This window comes from Stegodyphus dumicola, chromosome 1 (assembly GCF_044657685.1).
Source record: "Stegodyphus dumicola isolate Sdum_Otavi_A_Nest chromosome 1, ASM4465768v1".
Taxonomy (NCBI): Eukaryota; Metazoa; Arthropoda; class Arachnida; order Araneae; family Eresidae; genus Stegodyphus; species Stegodyphus dumicola.
In genome coordinates, this window is record NC_140768.1 from 127,316,666 (window position 1) to 127,332,656 (window position 15,991).

The following is a 15,991-nucleotide window of genomic DNA, read 5'->3' on the forward strand; positions in this document are numbered from 1 at the left end:
CATGGACGCAATTTCGCTATGATGCTTCCTATTGCAAAAATAAAAATAATGTAAATGTTCTTGAACATGCATGACTAGGGTGCCAAGTGATCTGTGGCCACATAATGTCAAAGGGAAATAAAAATTGAATCAAAATCGCCTGGACTGCCAAGTTTTATTTACGAAGTCAACACATTAGCTTACGACGCAATCAGAATACTTCCTTTTCAACAGCATAATTTACGCATCAACTTTGCTGCGGCTTTTCCTTTTTCTGCTTTTATTATGACATATATATATATATATATATATATACTATATGTTAATTCGAGGGCAAAGTCATCTTTTAAACTTGTCTCTTATGTTTAATAGTGAGTTAAGATCATTTGATTGAATTTTGACTAATTATCAATTGAAATAAAAAGTGGAAGCCATATCGAAAATTTTCGCCCACATTAATTTTTCCACCTTCTGCCAGAATACGACTTCTTCTTTAATACCTCAAGAATGAAATGCTAGTCTCAGTAACTTCAACTGAATTAACAGCAGTGTGTCTATACATCTTATGCTAAGGTATTTTTCCCTTTGTTTAATTTGTATTGATAGAAATTATTGCTTGAAAATTCTGTATTTAGAAGTAATCAGCTTTTATATGTATATTTTATAACTTAAGGTCACAGAAGACCAGTATCGCCATCTGTAAACTTAAATCCTTGAACTAATTGAGTACTTATTGAGTACGATTAAAAGAAAGTTTGGTAGAAGGAAATATGTTTATTACTACATTTAATATTGACAAACCAAATCTTTTTAAAACACATTTATTACAAAAATGAAACAAGAAAGATATCTTCAAATAATTTAGTTACCATTAATTTTCTAACTTTTTAGCTCTAGCTAAGAAAAAGATTTGAAAGTTAAGTTGTAGCTGCAAACCATAACGAAGCACTGGTAGCTGACCATTGCTGTTTTATGGGTTGCTGTAATAACTCTTGTCTAATCAGATTACATACGTTTGTAGAATATCTATAATCAGCATTACTTTTTTCCCTGTAGAAGAGCCTGATTTCTATCCATTTATGGATGACAAGTTCCTGTTAATGTTTCTCAGGTGCAAGAAGCATGATGTCCACAAGGCTTTCAAGGCATTGCGACGTTATTATCTCTTCAAAGAGAAGTACTCAAGAGTTTATACAGATTTCTTACCTTCAGAACTTAAACACGTCATGGATGTGAACTGCTACGCAAATATGCATTTTAGAGATGGTGATGGTCGGCTTGTGGCCATTTTCCGTGTAGGTGAGAAATTCGTTCTTGTATCATATCATTTATTCTCGAAAAATTTCTTTTGGGAGAGATTGAACCTCCTTGCTTAAATGAAATAAAAGAAATGTTTATTGAAGAGACAGTATAAATATTTACAGGTCATTGCAGACGGAATGGAGTCTCTGCTGAAGACATATTTGCTGCAGTTATGACAGCAGGATTACTTTCTTGCCGTCTCAAAGCATCTTCAGTATGCGGATGTGTGCTCATCTATGACCTGAAAGATTTATCCTTGGAGGATATTTATCGGCTTGCATCTCCAAAATTTATTACTTTCGTGCTTTACGGAGTGCAAGTGAGTAGGAAACATTTCAAAAATAGAATTAATTCGTTTTGAAGAAACTAATAATAAGCAACAAATATCGGCAAAACGCGAGTAAATTAGCAGGGTTTTACTTTGGAAATGTAAATAGAACCTTTCTCATCAGCTATGAGAATGAAAATGTCAACAGAGAAACATGTCAAGTGATAAAAAAAACAGAATCAAAATCGAGAATGTTCCAGCTAAGTAATAAAAAGCAAAGCCATTCGCGGCATCTATAGACCGAAGAGTGAAAGGAAAGCAAATAGAAAATAATTTCTTGAAACGTTCGCTGTGACGAACGATTACAATTTGAATCAATAACTCAAACCGAAAACTTGTTATGAATATATGAATGAAACGTCCGATTTAATTTCCCTGGGGAAGAAGTTGTTTTAACAATTTTGGCTGCAGAAAACGAAAATGTCATTTTTTGATAAACAGATCAACAACGAGGGGCAATAGAAGATCTGTGAAATTCTTTTTTTATTATTATTATTGATCAACAATGATGGGCAATGGGAGATTTATGAATTTACTGACAAACCAATTCATTTAAAACGCGGACAGGCAATAGATCTAAAATGACGGGCAATGGAAATTTGTGAATTTCGTTTTTTTTTATTGATCAACAATGACGGGCAATGAAAGATTTGTGATTTTCTTTTTTTATTGATCAACAATAACGAGCAATGGAATATTTGTGAATTTCGTTTTTTTTATTGATAAAAAATGACAGGCAATAGAAGAGTTGTGAATTTCGTTTTTTATTGATTAGCAATGACGGGTAATGGAAGATTTGTGAATTTCGTTTTTTTATTGATCAACAATGACGGACAATGGAAGATTTGTGAATTTCGTTTTTTTTATTGATCAACAATGACGGGCAATGAAAGATTTGTGATTTTCTTTTTTTATTGATCAACAATAACGGGCAATGGAATATTTGTGAATTTCGTTTTTTTTATTGATAAAAAATGACAGGCAATAGAAGAGTTGTGAATTTCGTTTTTTATTGATTAGCAATGACGGGTAATGGAAGATTTGTGAATTTCGTTTTTTTATTGATCAACAATGACGGACAATGGAAGATTTGTGAATTTCGTTTTTTTATTGATCAACAATGACGGACAATGGAAGATTTGTGAATTTCGTTTTTTTTTATTGATCAACAATGAATGATAATGAAAGATTTGTAAATTTCGTTTTTTATTCAATGTAATTCCCGTGATCTCTAGGGCGAAATTTTAAGACTAATCCCGTTAGGCAATGTATATTAAGCACGGTGGTAAACAGGATCATAGATACCTGGGAGCTCATATATGGAATGTGGTCTTTAAATATCGAATTGTATTGATGGGAGAAAACTCGACAGTTATAAACTTGTGCAATATTTGTGCAATTTTATAACTAATCTATGGAAAAAAGAAAATCTCATAATGCTGACAACGAAAGATAGTTTTATCTTATCTGCAGATTAAAAACTTTCAATCGTTTGGTGAATAATACAAGAGCATAATTGTTAATTGGCAACTGTTCATTAATAGATTTTGGTCAAGAGCTGACTTTGCAGTTTTGATCTCACTCTACAAATTTAAAGTGCAAGGTGAAATGAAAGAATAAAGTGAAGCCTACTCAGAATGACAGTCTTTCAAGTATGGCGGAAAGCGAGCTTGGTTTGCAATAAACAATAATATTGAAATTATATAATATATATTTATGATACCCATCTAGAACTGAAGTTAGATACATTAAGTGTGATCAGAATATCGAAAAAATGGAAAGCAATTTAATCTTTCAAATTCAAAATGAAAATTGAAATGCCGATTCTTTTTGTTCACTATTAGTTTCTTTAACATTTGTTCTTTGTGTTCGTTTTCATACATTAATTCATACACAGTTAAAGGTCTAATTAACTAACCATCAGCTTTGAGAAAACCTTGAATAATATCTGTCATTAATAACCGAAGAAAATGAAAAGCCAATTTTCGTTTCTATGAGAGAAAATGCATAATAATAGTACAAAGTCCAAGATCCGGACTCATCGGGACTTCAGAGATTTCGGATTTGAGGTTCTTCCGTATATATGATCATTAGTTTAAATCTATGAAGATAGCATGCAGCAATTATAAAATTAAAAATATGAAAAATAGTAGTTTATGTAATAATGAAGCACTTAAGACCTCAATGAAAACAAAATTTACAAAAAAAAAAGCTCAATATTTATTTTTTTGTTTTAAATATTTCTTTCAATGTGAGTTCTCCCATTTTGTGCTAATACTTTCTCTTTAACTCTATAGATACACACAATTTATTCTTGAACCACAAAGTTGCCTTTTTCATGTTCTGCAATTTTTATGCCAAGAATTCTGACTAAATTATCAATATAAATGTCTTTAACATCTTATCTGCTCCTTTCCTCACTATCGGTAGTGATATTTTCTGGAGCCGCACTCGCCATCCGTTAGTTGGTTAACGATTGCGGCGTTGTCGCCAAAATGAAAAACTTCTGTTATATCATCTATATTTATTAACACTTCTCTACATTTCTTGACAAATTCCATTAATTATAAAATTTTGCTTTTTGTTTGAGATATCTGAACTCTTCAAGTTCGCAGCTGCCATCGCAAAGTTTAGCTAACGTCCGCTATTGGCCACGTATCGAGAGAATGGCGACTAAAGACGTATTGTTCTGCTACATTTTATCTTGGTTTCTATCTCACGATGACGAAGTTGAACCTAAATCATATTAGTTTAGTTAGGGATTATACCTACGCCTGTTTCCTGCCCATGCATAACGCTTATCTAAGTCCCGAATAAATAAATTCCCAAAATACTTAAGGTTTATCCAAGGATGGCGATAGACATTTTAAGGCCGGGAGCAATCTCTTCGGGCTATAAATACTTCTTCCAAGTTCCTCACTAAATTCCAAAACTTTTGCTGTTACTAAATTTTAATTCTCAGTGCCTTCCCTAAATTCTACATATTTTGATGTCCCTTAATTTTAATTACTCCTTGCTTCTCTAAATTTAAAAAAAAAATGTTTCCTTTCCTACGTTCTGCCGCTTGTTGCACCAATCTTGCGCTTATCTGAACAACAAATCAGTTATTGTGAATTCCCACAGCACTAATGTAATCTTTTAGCCAATGAGTATAATTTACAACTTTTTTTTTTTTTTTTTTTTTGTGCTCAAGGAAATCAAAATTTGTTAAATTTCTCCTCATCAGTTCACTGAACTCAGTACTTCGCAGAGCTGTTAGCTGGAGTATGTAGTCATCACAAAGCGTAATATCAACGTAAAAGTTCACCCTGTTCTTTGGTAATCACCGTTGCGTGAGTTATTTCACAAGCTGATATCTGTTGATTGTCATGCGGTGATAAAAGCAAAAATAATAAATTACAATTCACCAGGTTGAAGTCAGAGATGTAATTATTAAGGAGTAAAATTAGCGATGTTTCTACGTAGAATATTTCGGTTTGTAATATATGCTAAGCGTAAAAGGCAGCTAAGGAGCAACTTATTGATCATGGAGATTTATGATACTAAATTATTGTTTCTCTTTCAATATGGAGGTATTTTATTTATAACTTTAAATAAAAATTTCTTTTTCCCTACTTTTATTTACAGTAGTACTTTAGTCTTTATTTTAAATAATCGGTTACAAAATAATCATGTTTTGTTTGCAGCACAGATTAGTTTGAAGAAGTCCGAATTTTTACTGTTTTAATCGGATTTTTCTAATTATTGAATGTTCTCATAGGCTGACGGATAAAAGAGACTGGAAGTTTAAAGACTGACGGGGTTAGTCGTGTATCCGTTTTAATTAGATTTCTTATATTTTAATGCTGTATTAACTCATGAAGATCCTTGCTCTTCGAAAATGAGAAAGAATTGTAAACATGGAGCCTTGTCTAACACAATTAATTATCTCCATTGATGATCCGCATTTTCTCTCTTTCTCTCTCTGTGTTTCTGTTTTGTTGGGGCGCAGCCCGGTCCACCTTGCAAAACAAAGTTTGCCCTATGACCATATACGGCCTACGCCAGTACAAAAATCACCACACAACTATACAAATACACGAATCACACAATGCGAATGGCTTCTTTATTGTTGTTAATAATCTTCATAATCTTATGCGCTATTCTTCTTGCCCTAAGTAAACCATTTATCATAAAATCTATGTTCGCTAAATCAATGCATCTGGTTATCTCTCTCTGTGTGTCTGTTCTTCAACCCAAGCTGTTACATCTCTTGTTGTTGTTATGGTTTTGTTTGGTTTATTTAATTATGGCAAAGCATACTAGGGCTATCTGCCTAAGGGGAGGGATGCCTTCGTGGAGGACCTTCTAAAGGAAACTGGCTCGTATACACGTTACACATGTGGAAAACCACGAAAACGCCCATGCAGCCAGCCCGTTCACGGGATTCGAACCTCGGATCGAACTACCAGTGTTCAGCGACTTTACCGCTCGGCCGCTGGTGGGTCCCTGTTGTTGTTATGAGCAATGTCGCTTGTCTGAGACCACGAAATTCATAGAGGCAAGATTGCGCCTGTCGTTGGCAAAAGCCTTCGGCACCATACAGGTAACAGTACGACTTTGCTTAGTTCCGCCCCCAGGTTTTTTCGTCCCGCCGCATATTTAGAGTGCCTCCATGCCGAAAAGACACCATATTTACAAAAATTTACACTAATTTACAAACATCCATGTCTTCTCCGGGATTCGAACCCGAGCGCTTTGGTGTAGTAGTCAGAGTCACTAGCCACTATCCCGGTTGGGCGGCCTGTTACATCTCCTCCCACTCCACTTAGATTATTTTAAAAGTACTATTTCACAACTACCACTTCTAAATCTTCAGCTACTATTAATTTCTCTATTCTTCAGACGCTAGGCAAATTCTTTGTATATTCAATGAGTCCCGGAACGTGCATTGTGTTCATACTTTGAAAGATTATAAAAGCACTGTTATTAATAAGTAATTTAGTTTTAAAATTGAAAAGCATTTACAGAATGTTTTTAAATGTAACCCTATAGCACAAATCATTCTTTCTTAGAAAACGTACATCCTTTGCAGCTCTTGACGGATAGTACAGCCAAAAATTACACTTTACGGTCCAAATTATCTTCACTAAGAAATTGGGTGTTTCTTGGAAGTAATTTTTCCAACGACAACGCTTCTAAATGTGATGAACACGCTATTTTGAAATTTTTAGCTCATAATCCGTTTGATTTTCTTTTTTTCAAACAATACATTTCAATCAGCTTTTCTTGTTGATGTCACTGATGTCCACGCTTTTCCAGAACGTCTTTTTAGACATTTGAAAGAGCTCTGTGCGGTTCTACCTTACCGCGTAAGTTGGAATTATCTGAAACTCTCTTAAACTGCCCTTGTACTTAGATTGCAGTTCTAAACTTCCAATGGAACTTACGGATTCAATATATTTTCTTTTAAAGCTGAATCTAATATTTATATCCTTTGTTTCAAATTGATAAAACTTGAAAGAAGGTATACTAATTTATGATTTTTAAATTAGATATGCACATTTTGAGAAGACCTGCATATTATTTTCTCTTTACATTCGCTGTGTATTTATTAAACCATTCTTGCTTTTATTAATAACGCTTTAAAATTTTGGATTTATTGGGTAGAGATTAGGCAACGATTTAAAATGCTTTCTATAAAAAATTACATGAATTGTTTCAACATTTTACGCCATTTTCTCGACTTGTAAATGCTTCTGCGTATCAGGAAATAATCACAATGATGATATTCCTAAAGGTTAACAATAGGTCCTTTTTCTCGCATGTATAGATACCCAACATGTACTTCCAATTACGAGCTTTCAGAAAAACAAAGCAGATTTTTTTAAAAATCTTTTTAGAATTTTGGTTGGAAGAATTCTGTAAATAATGTTTAACTGTTTTCGTTGTCATCGTTCGTTGTCTAATAGGTTTAAACCTATTAGTAACCACCAAGAATATAATCCCTTTTCGGAAAGAAAAGTCTGAACGGTTTGTCCGAATGGGAGCTGCCCTGCTCCCACTCAGATCGCCTACAACGCAGAATGTGGTATATTTTCGGTAGACCGGCGTTCCTCAAATCGAATTACGAACCTTTAGAAAATTAATTAAAAAAATCTAACAAATTAGACTATTCTTAGAACCATCTTATCCTTGTGCCCCTCGAAAGCAATTGTTTTAGTATATTATTTCGAGTATACCTGTAATTTTTAATCTACAGTTAATTGAAATTCATTTAATTTTCTATCGATATTAAGTAATTAATTTAACAGAAGAAAGGTTCGTATTCGTTTTTAATAATTCAAGGATGTTAGAGATCAGATAATCTTTATCTTATAAACTAAGAATTAAATAAATGTTGGCACACAGTTGTACTGTTTATTGCGTTCCGTTTTCATTAATAATGAACCTAGCGGAGCCACATGTGCAGCGAAACCGTGGTGCTACACATCTATACAAAAGAGAGGTTTCATAGATCAAAATCTCTCTATTGTTGCTAAGACTAGAGAAGAAAGTCTATAGCTACGGTAACTGGAAACAGATTTCATAAATCTCGGCCGCAGAAGGAAAAGTGATAGACGATTGCCGTGTTAATTAATAAACACTGAGATCTTCAACTATAGTGTGACTGATATATGCAGTTAAACTGGATTTTATTTTTTATCGTCTTTGGAAATTTAGGAGGACCTCAAGGGCAGACTTAAAGGACCAGAGTTTGAGAAACGCTACTTTAAACGATTACAGTTAAAAATTTGTGAAAACTTCTGTTCTTTCCGACTTATTTTTTTTTCTTTTGTACGAAATTTTCCATCTCTTCTTTTATCATAATTTTAGCAATGTTTCTATATTTGTCATTGAAACTTTGAAAATTTCTTTCTCTTGAAACTGTGTTCAAATTCTCCAACTTCCAATCTTCCCTATGCACAGCAAGTTGCAAAATTGTGGTAAATTGCGTTGAAGTGACCTAGATGAACATTTTGCAAAATGAGACTTTTGCTGCCATATAATAGTTATGAATTTCGTACATATTTAAATAATTTTAGTGAAATTATATGTAAATTGTAGTAACTCTGGTATTCAGTACTTATTGCAGATATTACAATTTGCATCAACCGCCCGAAAAACAAGGTTACAAGGAAAACAGGGTCCATTTAATACTATCGCCGGAAAACAGGCTAATTTAATACCAAGATAAATGGCTATCTTGCCGAACTGTCGAGATAATACCAAGCTGGTTTTGACGACTAATTTTTGCAGCCAAATTTAAAAGAATCACCAAACTTGGTTATCATCCTTATGTAACTCTGACTAGTCCGATCCTATGTAACTGTATGCCTTCCAGCAATTCCAAGAAATCAAAGGTACTGGAAATTCTCTCTGCGGACGGGATAAAACTTCATAAGAGCCAAGAGAGCAGTTTCGTTAGGAGCTGATTTCAAAGTTTAACTCGGAATGTTAAGAAATAACAGTGTGAGTTTAATCATTTAAGGCTTTTTGTATTGCCTTGTGTTCAACTTTTCTTAATAGCTTGAAATGGTAACTATTGATTGTGCTCTGTCATACTGAGAAGAGACGTACGATCCTATGTTCTGTGAAAAGTTTTAACTGTAAAGTGTTTTTGGAAAAATAAATTTCATCAAGCTTTCATTAGTTCCTTGTGCATTCAATCCACTACGAACACGTACGCCAGTAACAACACTGAATAAACCATAAAATTCTTAACCAAAGGCAACTCATGCAAATGGCAATAATAAAAATAATTCACAAATGCACATTTACCTTTCCGCTTTTTCGGTTTTGAACACCTTTTTTTATGCTTATTTCTGAACTTATTGAGTGTATTGTATAAATTTTGAATTATATTACTACTCTCGTATTGCAGTATGCTTCATTATATTCGAAAGCGCAACGCAATAATTCACTTAGTTTTTACATGTACTTAAAACATTTCATTATACTCTAGTTTTTCTTCAGCAATGCATCGCTTATTTCAACATTTTTGCTTCTAACAGTAGTTTTTTAAAGTAAAAATCGTTAGTTTACTTTGTAGTACTCATCCCACAAATTAATGAATATGCAAACAAAGAGGGGAAAAAACATGCTAACACTACAATGAATGTAATAAATGAGTTAACAATAATGGATTTTATAATAATGAATGTACTCACTTTGTAAAAATACTGGAACTGTTCTCTTGTGTTTCAGTACATTGTTGAAAGTTTATGAAGATCTGTTAAAGACAACTGATTAGGTTTTGAAGATTTTATTTTTATTTTTTCATCAAGCATCACGAAGAGTGTTTCGATCTTTTTATTGCTTATTGTTTGCACTTTGGGATAAAATTATGACTTAGATAAATAGACTTTGTTTTAAATTTACAATGTATAGGATTTTCCTCTTATTTTAAATATTACAAAAGTTTAAAATCCTTAACTTACTGCCTAACTTACTTTAAGTAACTAACTTACTTTATAATTTCGTGTATTGAGCTAATTATCTTAAAAGCATAATTTTGTACTAATAGAGTAAGCTAGTAGTTTAAAAGTCATTTACTTGCATAGTGAGCTAAACAAAGTCTTACAGTGTTAGCTAATCAAATTAAAAGTAACCCTTTTGTATTTACGCAATAGACTAATAACAAAAGTACATTTATAGAATAAGCTAACCATATTCAGAATTATTTTATCTGAAATTCTGATCAATATTTTGTAAAAAGCGTCCTTTTGGACCACGAATATCATGAGAAAAAATAGATAGGACGTTTTTGATATAAATTGCATATCTCATACCTTATCGCACAAATAAGTATTTAATAACTAATGGGCCAATTACAAAATCTTTAACTGTTCTATTGTACATTGTCATCTTCAGCTACAATAAATATTAATGGTTATGTCAAATTTTTGCAGTTATCTTATTGTTTGCAAGTGTGAATATAAATTTCTGGTTTTTATTCTTCCAAACGTTAAATTATTTTATAATTTTAGAACATTTATTTTGAAAACGAAAGGCAGAAACTAATGTCTATGTTTTTAAAACTTAAGTCTCTTTCCCGTTTAAATATTTTCAGAACTCAAGAGTTAATGAGTGTAATTACGAGTTCATAACAGTAGATAATACTTTATTTTGAAACAAGAATATTAACTTTTGTACAATTTTTTTATATTTTAAAAATAATTTTAAAATTTCTCTAGCTACCTTTTTAAGGGCGAAATCTTTTAGAATGTAATCTAAAAATTTCTTAGAATACGTAATCTTTTCTTAGAATAAAATCTAAAATTTTCAGATTTCAAGTTGCTTTTTACTTTATTTTATTTAATTTTTTTATTTAGGATTGTTTGCCTTTTCGTTTAAGGAGTATACACATAGTAAACGAAACAGCCCTTTTCGGCACCTTTTATAATATGATAAAATTTGCTGTACCAAAGAAGCTGAAAGAAAGAGTGAGTTTTCTCTTTTTATTCTTACTGTTATAATTTTTTCAATATCCGTTTTATTAAAAACTTTATTAGGATAACCAATCGTTAATACACCATGTTAAAACAGAAAATGGGATTCTAACGTTATGTACGAATAGGGTGCTACTTTGGTAGACGATTGCACGGATTTGGGCAATTTTTTCTCTGGCGAGTTGTACGACTTATGGTAAACCCATTGTTAGACAAGTTATTTATGGTAACCGACACTTTGTTGCCATTTTATTTAAAAAATAATGCGTTTTGTTATGCATAAATTCCGTGTTTTAAATATTATTTATGGCTTCTAAATATTAAAAATCAATTTAATTTTGCATTTTTATTTGAAATAAAAATTGTATTGTTTATATTTTATGAACTCTATAATGGCCTTGAAGAGCAAAAGTCACGTGATCCAGATGGTCGATGTGTTTTTGTGGCAGTGTGTGGTTGTGAACCCGTGGTCGTGGAATTTTTGGATGTATATTTTGCTATTCTAAGTGATTTCAAATCACCTACGCTAAGGTAAATAACATTTTTATCTACCTTAGCGTAATACTTCATTTTATGCTTTTTTAAATTTTAGATTTATTTAGAAAAATTTGTAGTTGTTCTGAATCCTATTCAAGTATTTCGTTTCAACATAACACCGAATACATTTACTCTAGTTTGGACATTTCGCATAGTGTTGTTTTGAATATTTGTTTGGAATAGTACATTAGGAATTTTTTATTTTGATTATTTCTTTCTAATAGCATATTTGACATGCTGTCCCAATAAAAGAAACTTTATCACCACAAACATTTCAGGCATTAATAACAACTACAGATGCATTCATTGAATTGATTCCATGTTTGTTTCAAAAGTATGAAGCTGAATACATATTGTTAGGAAAATTTCAAACTGATGCTCCTGAATTACGTTTTGGAATGTATCCGCAAATCACAGGCTCAAATTATTAAATAAACGGTCTACAATTATTAGAAAGGGAGAAGTAGCTTCGTTTTAAAAACAATATTATAATTTCATCATCAAATATGAATGTCCCTTTTACCAGATTATGATAAGGATTCTATCTTTACTTTTGCGAATATTAATTGATTAATCAAATTTACTAATTAATGATTTTTTATAGAAAATGTTTCTTCTGATATTTTAGCAGTGCTAATTTATATTTCAGGTTATGATGCCATGAAAACATTAAGGGTGATAAAATGCAATATTTGCCAGGACTGGTTGCAAAGTATTCATTCAGTAGATACAGCAGATGATATTTTTGGTTTTCTTAAAGAATTAGATAGGGGGGAAAGTAAAAATTTTCCATCTCAAGTTACTCTATATGTACAATTAAAGTCTTCATTTGTATATTTCTTATTTGGTGAAATTCTTAAAAACAGGGAAGATACATTTCTTATGCCAGGAAAGCAAATGGATATTTTATATGAGTTATCTTGCGTACAGTTAGTACAGCATACAGTTACTTTAATTAAAAGATTCTTGCACTAGAACCATATCTACGGCAACTCAAAATGATAACATACAATAAAGCCAGAGTTTTATATAAAAGAAAAACTAAAGAGGCCAAGTTAATCTCATGGAGAACTTACTGTAGTAATGTCACTAAAGCCTTTGGACCTACTCAAAAGATAACATATAACAAGGTGTTTCGTCCTACGACCCTTTCGTCTATGGTGAGTAGCATTGCCTCATCCAACATCGAAGTATTCAGTGAGATCATAAATGCAGTTTTTCCTAATGATGATGAAGAGAATTTCTTAGAGGAGAGAGAGGAAGCGAGAAAAACCTACAGTATGAAATTTCGCCAAGTTACCATAAGAGACGAACCCCCTCCTACGCAAATGGAAGTGGATAACATCATACGTACTCTGGCACCCAAAAAAGCTCCAGGTCCGGATGGAATTGATAATATCATCATTGGAGAGATACACCGGGAATTCCCAAAACTATTCTTTGCGGTAATTTCAGCTTGCTGGAAACATCAGTACTTTCCTAAAAATATAAGTTGGCAGAAGTGGCGTTATTCCTAAAATCAGGCAAAACTCCGGCAGAACCTTCATCTTACAGGTCAGTCTGTCTACTGCTAGCGCTCGGTAAGGTATTGAAAAGAGTAATTCTTTACAGACTAGACTTCTTCCTGCAAAGGAACAACGCCCTGCATCCCAACCAATATGGATTCCGAATGGGCAACTCAACTGAGCATGCCATAAAAGACTTAATGGCCACTATCAAACAAAACAAGGATAACAATTTGCACTCACTGGCAATAGCCATTGACATCAAGGGAGCCTTTGACTCCCTTTGGTGGCCAGACGTAATAAATTTGCTGCACAATATGGCCTGCCCAACAGCCATTATTACCATCCTTCGCTCGTACGTTCAAAATCGAAGTGTACAAGTAACATCAGACAGCGGCATTTATGTCAAAAATGTCTTTAGAGGGTGCCCACAGGGGTCTTGCCTTGGACCAACACTGTGGAATATAGTGGCAAACTCGGCATTTCGTCAGTTCGAGAGTGTAGAATACGCTCGAATCATAGCCTATGCGGACGATTTTATGCTAGTTGTGGCAGGAAGGAGTAACCTCGAAATGAGATCTCAATACTGTCTTGATCTGTTCTCCCGATGGGCTAGAGCACATAAGCTTCAGATTTCGGCATAGAAAACTAAAGCTTTACTCATAGGACGCAGCAGGCAGCTAAGACGCAACCCAAGCATTAAACTCCATGGGATACCGGTAAAATGTGTCCCCCAATTGAAATATCTTGGGCTATTACTCGACAACAGATTTTCTTGGATGACACATGTCAGGAATCTTAAGACACGAATTAGCATCGTAAGCAACAACATGAGACGCATGACTTCACATAAATGGGGTATCTTATCTATGCTACTTAAAATTTGGCATAGAACCATTACAGAAAGAGTAATAACTTACGGAGCAGCAATCTGGGGTGTTGAACTTACCTCTCATTATGAGAAGATCCCTGCTCTCTATTCAGAGACAGCTTTTACTTCAAGTATTTACTTCAGGGCCTTCCGTACCACATCAACACTAGCCCTACAACAACTGGCAGGAATTCCTCCCCTAGATTTGATAGTAGAAAGGGAGGCAGCTATCGTAAGGGTTACCAGGCTGGGTCAAACTTCCGCACTCTGGGGTCATAGTTATCACTACTCGAACTATGAGGAGCAAAACAACTGCAATAACTTTCATCCAGCAGCTTTTAATCTTACCGACGGTATCAGCATAAACGACCAAACAATTCAGAGAAACAGTAATAACCTTTTCACAAATGGCTCCAAAACTGAGAACTGCACGGGCAGCGCCTTCTGTAGATTTGAAAATGAAGTTGTAACATTCGAGTGGAAAAGGAAACTAGGCTTGAACAACTCGGTATACGAAGCATAGCTTCTAGCTATCAGTGCTGCAATTAGATATACGAACACATGTCTACAGGAGAAATTTTCCATACTCAGTGATTCGGCATCAAGTCTGGCGGCTATCGCAAGTCAAAACAGTCGGAGTCCTTTGGTATACCGAATTCAGAAACAGCTTCTGACAATGCCTATTTCGCAAAGACCCACTTTAAAATGAGTCCCCGCTCACAAAGGGATTCAAGGCAATGAAGCCGCTGACCTACTGGACAAGCAGGCAGCCAACTGCACGAATATAGTATTAGAAAGACCAACTAAACTTCCTTGGTCTCATATTAAGCGAACAACTTTGACAAGTCTGCTACAAAATTGGCAAAGTAGATGTACAGAGGCAGAGGTAGGACGAAGGACATTTCGCTTACTGCCAAAAGTTAACATGGAAATAAAGACCCACTGTGCTAGCCTAACACAGTTCTTGACAGGTCATGGACCATCCCCAGTATACCTGAACAGATTCAGACTTAGAGATACTCCTTTCTGCGAATGCGGAGAGGAAGGCGACACGGACCATTATTACTTTCATCGTGTACATACAAGAACCTGGCACTTGAAGAAACCAGCGGACTTTGCCTGGGCAATGGGGACGTCTAACACACTCAAAAACAGAATAGCCCTTGATAAAATAGAGAAAATCTTAAGACACTGCCTAAGCAGAAACTACCGTGAATAATAGTATGTTTCAAATGTTCAGAACTTAAAGCAGCTAACCAGAATAACACTTAGTGCTTGCAGTTATTAATATGTAAAAACTGTTATTAGCATGTAATATTCGACCTTGTTACTTTGGAGTCTTCCCCGCCGTGATGGTATATAATTTCGTTTGGTTCATGTCCGTCGTCGGAAGCCATCATAGCGATGCACTCACTTGTGGAATGACTTTACAAACTCGGTTAGAAAATATGTTTGATAACTTGTAAAATAATGTTAAATAATTATACAAAATATAAAAATGACAAAATTAATATAAAATGTTCATATAAAAAAGTTAAACAATTTAATTAATTTCAGTTAATAACTCACAACTGTTTATTTTTATATATGCTTTGTTTCTACATAGATTCTGTATAATATGTAGCATGTATGTATATGGTTCAGCTCCAAGTTTTATGAATTTATTTTTAATAGTGGAATAGGCCTGTAATTTGGGAAAATGACTTAAAAAAAAAAAAAAAAAAAAACCAAGCCTAATCACTAACCTCTTGGATGGTTTGGAAAAAGTGATTCAACATAGAATTGGAACTGGTACAAATAGATGGCTGTCCTTTTGATGAATGTAATTAGCATTTAGTTCTTTGAAATTAGCTTGAAAGATTTATTTATAGTATAATATGCATGTTAAGTTCATCTTTATATTCAAATTTTCTAGCATTTAAGGAATTTTAATTCATTTCCCTGTTTTGACAAAATTGAGATATGCAGATTTTATTAGTGAATGGAATGAAGAGAGATG

The 15,991-nt window shown here is 33.5% G+C and overlaps 1 protein-coding gene across 2 annotated transcripts in view; it reads left to right on the forward strand.

Moving 5' to 3' along the window:
• LOC118202521 (alpha-tocopherol transfer protein-like) overlaps positions 1-15,991 on the forward strand; it is a 94,519-nt gene that overhangs the window by 23,354 nt on the left and 55,174 nt on the right. For both annotated transcript variants that reach the window (XM_085820326.1, XM_085820317.1), the window contains exons 2-4: positions 1,036-1,278; positions 1,404-1,600; positions 10,963-11,073. In XM_085820326.1, the coding sequence (XP_085676452.1) occupies positions 1,036-1,278; positions 1,404-1,600; positions 10,963-11,073 (551 nt within the window). The remainder of the gene's footprint in view (positions 1-1,035; positions 1,279-1,403; positions 1,601-10,962; positions 11,074-15,991) is intronic.